General features: G+C 35.4%; 1 protein-coding gene across 2 annotated transcripts in view; it reads right to left on the bottom strand.

The window, feature by feature from the left end:
- The window catches only part of LOC102604477 (uncharacterized), a 6,991-nt gene continuing 1,352 nt past the window's right edge, over positions 1-5,639 (bottom strand). Inside the window, exons 2-6 of one of the 2 annotated variants that reach the window (XM_006361627.2) lie at positions 3,729-3,800; positions 2,691-2,870; positions 1,922-2,009; positions 480-546; positions 1-366 (exon numbers count right to left, since the gene is read on the bottom strand). In XM_006361627.2, coding sequence (XP_006361689.1) covers positions 313-366; positions 480-546; positions 1,922-2,009; positions 2,691-2,814 — 333 coding nt within the window. In that variant the 5' untranslated portion in view covers positions 2,815-2,870; positions 3,729-3,800 and the 3' untranslated portion in view covers positions 1-312. The remainder of the gene's footprint in view (positions 367-479; positions 547-1,921; positions 2,010-2,690; positions 2,871-3,728; positions 3,801-5,639) is intronic. The other variant, XM_015315425.1, reaches the window with a different exon arrangement.

Raw genomic sequence — 5,639 nt, forward strand, 5'->3', positions numbered from 1 at the left:
TTGAAAACAAAGCTACTTAGGGATTATTAAGAATCTGCTTGAAAAATTCAGTACTCATACATAATAATATTTGATACAACATGATTCAGATAGAGGACTCTCTCCTTCGTTTCGCCTGCTAACGATACTAGGCAATGACTACGAATGGTACCACATAAAATGGAAGGTCCTATAAAGATCAATGGCTAGAAGAAGTTGAATGTCAAGCTAAATATCTTACGGGTCAAAGACTGTCGAAGATGCACAAGATTTCCAAATGTCTGCAATATAATCTGCACAAGATACATAGATGAAGTTTGTCTTCATAAATATCTAGTCGAAAAGCCCCTCATCGTGCCAGATATCTACTAGAAAGTCAACCATTTCCTGTGAAAATACAGAAATTAATACTAGCACTAGCCAAATGATCATCATTCTTATGAAACAGCAATGGAGCAGACTTCTGATAAAATAATACTATAAATTTCAGGATTGCTTACTGTTAAAGGAATTCGCTCAGAGAAAGGGTCAGTTGTAGAGAGCAACTCTTCATAGGTCGTTGTCCAACTGCATGAGAAATTCGTAGACATTTCAGTCTAGTGGTAAGAAATAAGAACAGTAATGGAAGGTTTTGAGCCGAGTCAAAGGCAGAACATGTTTACTTAATTCATTTGCATACAATAAAAACCCAAACTGGTTCGGCCTTCCCTGGATCCCGCGCATAGCGGGACCTTAGTGCACAACACTCCCCTTTTTTTATGACTGAGATAGGCCAATCCTTAAGCCCAACCACAGCATTCAGAACTCGGGGAATAATGGGTCCGCCCCTCTAGATTTTATTGCCACAATATGCCTATATCATGTACTTGGAACATAATTAAGCAAGTCTAAAAAGCTTGGTAAAACTTTTCAAGATTGACACGGTATTTACCCTCAATCACTCTCTATCTAAACCTCGACGTTAAAGGCTCTTGAACTATAAACTCAAGTTTCCTGTCCTTGGATCATCCCTTTATCATTAGTTACTTTATCTCTTAGAAGACACTTCAGAATACTTTTGGATCACTGGCCATGATAAACTAGTTTACGCTACAAAGATTACTTCTTGTTAATCGGGCACATATTTTGCACTAACATACCACACTTGAGATATATGTCATGCCTGGTATGTGGTGCAATAGGAATATATGCATTTCAAGATGGACATGCACAGTGGGAAAAGTGCAAAAGCTCACCACTTGTTCACTCTAGAATAAATAGAGCATGTTCTTGAGATAGAGAAATGTGTGCATTGCAATATCAATATCATGCCCTGCACACGAACTTACTTCCTCTAGATAAACATAGGAAAGCAGTTGAGATTGATAATGTCTACTGCATTAAATCATATGGATGTGGCAATAACAGGAGCTATGCAACATCAAGTACATTAAATCACTATCTCCCTAGTTTGTTGACGTTTGCTGATGCATTACAGCCCATATTAGACTAAAATAAGGATCAAATTTGATAAATGGTAAAAAGCTCAATGTCACTTGGAACATATGAAGTTGAAACCTATAGTTTCTTACCATATATTTTCCTTACTCTTTTGTCGGACAGCCATTTATATGTTCATTACTGTTCTCTAAGTGCATAGCCACTGAACCACCTCAATATGAATTCCTAACTGTTAACTGAACACCATAGAGCAGCAACTAACTTGACATTCTTCCGGTATTTTTGGTTGTATATGACAAAGTTCAGATTCAGACAGTATAAGTTATCCTTCTATGTGCAGTAAAGATAAAAACTTCCACTCATCACCGTATCTCTGACGATCGAGGATTTCTCTGAGGCACTACCAAGAGCACTGAGAACTTCAGCTCTAATCTAAAACATGAAACATAAATGGGGACTCTTCTGAAGTTGATTTTTGTATACTGTGGGTGCAAAGTGTTACCTTATAATTGGATCCTTCGGCATCCTTTCTGACTTCCTTGATACTTCTCCAACCCATTTTCTTCTGTTCTCATGCCATGCAATAGCAGCTGCACCACAAACAAAACTATACTATATAAGTAACACAAGAAGAAACACAAAGTCTAGCCTCATACAGTTTGATATAATTTTTCCTTGAAGCCGCCAATCTGAGCTTTCAGGTTGTTCATTTCTATTAAGGTACAAAGGACGATAACTGCTCTAACGAGTGGAGTTTTTGTGCTGAAGTGTATTAAAGTGCAGAATTATTTCTTTCAATGTAAAGAACAAGAAGTCGGAAGTTTACTGGTGACCTCAAGCCACTGTCAAATTGAAGATTTTGTTTAAAGAAAATAGACTCGGGAGAGCTATGTTCTGTAAAAATACATGCGGAGACGAAGAGGACACCCTATTTCGTGGATCTCTTCCTTTCAGTGTCTGTTAATAGTTATTAGTTGCTTAATTTATGACAAATGGACAACAGCAGTCTAGCTCTTGTGAACCTTTTGAGGTTTGAGGGAAGAGACATAACCGACTGACTGATTGAGAGCACTGAGAGGGGCATGAAAACAGGTTCAACACAACAAAAAAATGAATTTAGTCAAGATTGTTTCCTTTAAGTCATCCTGAGCCATAGCATAAACAGACCATGTTCCCCAACAAGTGAAACTTCTTAACTAAAACAAAACAGTTTTGCCTCGATCAGTTGAAGAGACTTGTTTCTAAATTCTCAAAAGGATCAGAAAACAAACCGTGATTGACAAATGCAGCAGGGCTTTTGTTAGTTTCTGGGGGCTTCTTTGTCTCTCTTGTAGATGTGTATCTTTCTACAGGCAGCTTCTCAATAAAACACGAATTTCCAGTATCTACTTCCATGGCCCTCGGAACTGAAAAATCATTCCCTTCCCGGAGATGAAAAAGTAATTGCCGACCTGCTCATTTATTAAAAGGTCTCTTTGAGATCGCATCAGAAGGTACTAGAAATGAATTGCTGATAAGTCGTGCATAGAATCATATTCTGAATAAATCATATTGTAAATACAAAAAAAAAAATCTTATTGCGGAAGAGAAATATAGATTATACCAAGTAAAAGCACAAAAAGGTGTATTATGAAATGTTAAGAAACCATGTAAAAACATTATACACTTTTACATGTTATTACATATTGAATTGCAATGGAATATCAATTGCTTCTGTTGAAAACCCAACCTGGATTTTATATTTTTATTCTGCTCGCCATTTTGTTACACAAAAGAAGGATCAATTAACACTTAAAGCCTGGCAGGATTTAAACCTGTTTGTTTCAACTTATAGGAAGTCTTTTATCTGAATCATTCATATCCCGCCACATCAGAACATGTCTTCTTTTTTTCCCCTTTTACAACCACTTATTTGCTCTTCACTTAAAGATTTCTGTGAATGTAACCTTCCAGCTTCCACCAAACAACTACTACCACCATTCATCACCACAACTAGCAACCACCACTAGCAAACATTGCACAACTATCACCATTGCCACTACTACCACCATCGATCACCATGCATAGAAAAAACAGTCTTAGCACTGCCACGGGCAGCTAGATAATGTTTCCAGCACTAAAGACAAGTAATAGCTAGACTATGTAGATGTCAGATTCGATGTTCCATAGACGAATCATGAGTTAGAGACTATCCAGTCAGTTTGAGCTTCTAAACTAGAGACATTGACATCCTTAAATGATTTACAATTGTTACCTTCTTTGATATAGAACGATCACATTGATATACTTTAATGATCTACAATTGTTACCTTTTTGATATAGAACGGAACTTCACAAATGCCCTAGCTCAAAAGCTCTGCTGCACTGCAAAAGGCTTTCATCTAAACCAAACAAGTGAACAAACTTTTAATTCTTTACATACATAATCTTAACATATAATAGAAACAATCAAATTGTCCATTATTCACTAGCTACAATATGTTGCATCCAAGTCAACTCATGTCAATCCTTTTTATAAAGCCAAATTACATCAATCTTCACAAAAATAGGTTAATCTTAGTAGCTCAGTTAATTGGCTGACTACCTGAATTTTCACTGGTGAGTGTTTGATTTCCCACCTCGTAATCCCCTCCCCCTTTACCTTTACCCTTACCCTCACCTGCCCTGCCCTCCCCTGCCCCTACCCCTACACCTACCCCTACCCCTACCCCTACCCCATCTCACATTGTATTTTTGTAGTTTATATTTTATAACCAAGTAAGTAACTAACACGATTTGTGATGAGAAGGTTTGAGACCTTTCACATGTTTAACTAAATATTTTGGATTCATGCTTTTAAAAATAAAAATAAAATTGTTATGATCATCTTCTTTAAAAATGAGTCTTGTAATAGTGATATAAATTTAGTTGGATTCCAATTATACAAATATCAGTCATCGAATAGAAAACTAAATAAATCAATAAATTATATAAATACTTTTAAAATTATATATTTTTATTTACATATAAAGGAAACATTAATTTTTCATGAAAGTATTTTACCTGAAAATCATTATGCGAGAATTGCATTTAGAGATGATATGTAAATGGGATGACTATTTTAATCTTATATATAGTTGATATGTAATTCAAATCGACCCTAGAAATCATGACAAAAATATAAAATTAATGTGGCAAACATTGACTTGGCATTGATATTTCAAGACATTAGGCATGAGGCAAAGAGCTGGCACATTTAATTAAAAGGCCAAGGTAAGGCAGAGACAAAACTATGACGTGTGTGGGAGTGGTGCGCTTGACGGTCCGTGGCGGAGCCAGGTAGGACCTAGGGAATTTACCCGTACTTTTTTTTAATAAAAAGTTATATGATTTTTATATGGTTAAAATTATTTTATATGTATATACACTACTAAAAAAACTAATTCCCCATTAAAATTTTCCATTGAAAAAAATATTTATGGGCTTTTTTCACGAATATTCTGATTGAATCGATCAATGAGAGAAAAAAAACATTCAGTTACTAGTTCAAATATTTCAATGGGAATCTATTTTTCACCATGCGTTTTTTCAATGAGGTGGTTCAATGATTATAGAATGGAAAATCATGTGGTGGTTCAATGATAATAGAATGGGAAAATCATGTTTTGTATATAGTATAAATTTTCTATTGGTTCATGGTGGAAAAAACAAGAGCCTATGTTCTTAGTAGTGATCATATAATAAATGTTGAATCTCGTTTCTTTAGTTTCTTCGTGTGTTTACTTATTCATATTTTGAAATTCGTTAATCAAAATTCTGACTGATCTGTCACGATTCACGACGAGGCAATAGTCGCACGCACATGAGCAAGCAACACACCTTGACATGCCAAACACATTGGTGGTTACCAAATCCATGTCAAGCACAAGTCAAGCCGCAATTGGATGGTTGAGCTTTGTGGCGCAGGGGCGGTTTGTGTTTTCTAGTTTTGGGTTGTGTCAACTACATTAGGTAGATTGTGGCTAAGTGGACCAAATGTCCTAGTTATGTTATATCACACCAAATTTTATATATATATATATATATATAATGTTTAGGTTTAGCATTAAGTTGGAGTTAATCACTTTTGTCCCTTTTTGGTTATTGTCTTTCATGATGATTACGTTTATATTTCATGTTTGAATTACATCTATAATACTTATAAGTATTGTGTTTTAAGTTTTACTTATGATTTATATTAG

The sequence above is a fragment of the Solanum tuberosum genome, unplaced genomic scaffold, assembly GCF_000226075.1.
Source record: "Solanum tuberosum cultivar DM 1-3 516 R44 unplaced genomic scaffold, SolTub_3.0 scf00365, whole genome shotgun sequence".
Lineage (NCBI taxonomy): Eukaryota > Viridiplantae > Streptophyta > Magnoliopsida > Solanales > Solanaceae > Solanum > Solanum tuberosum.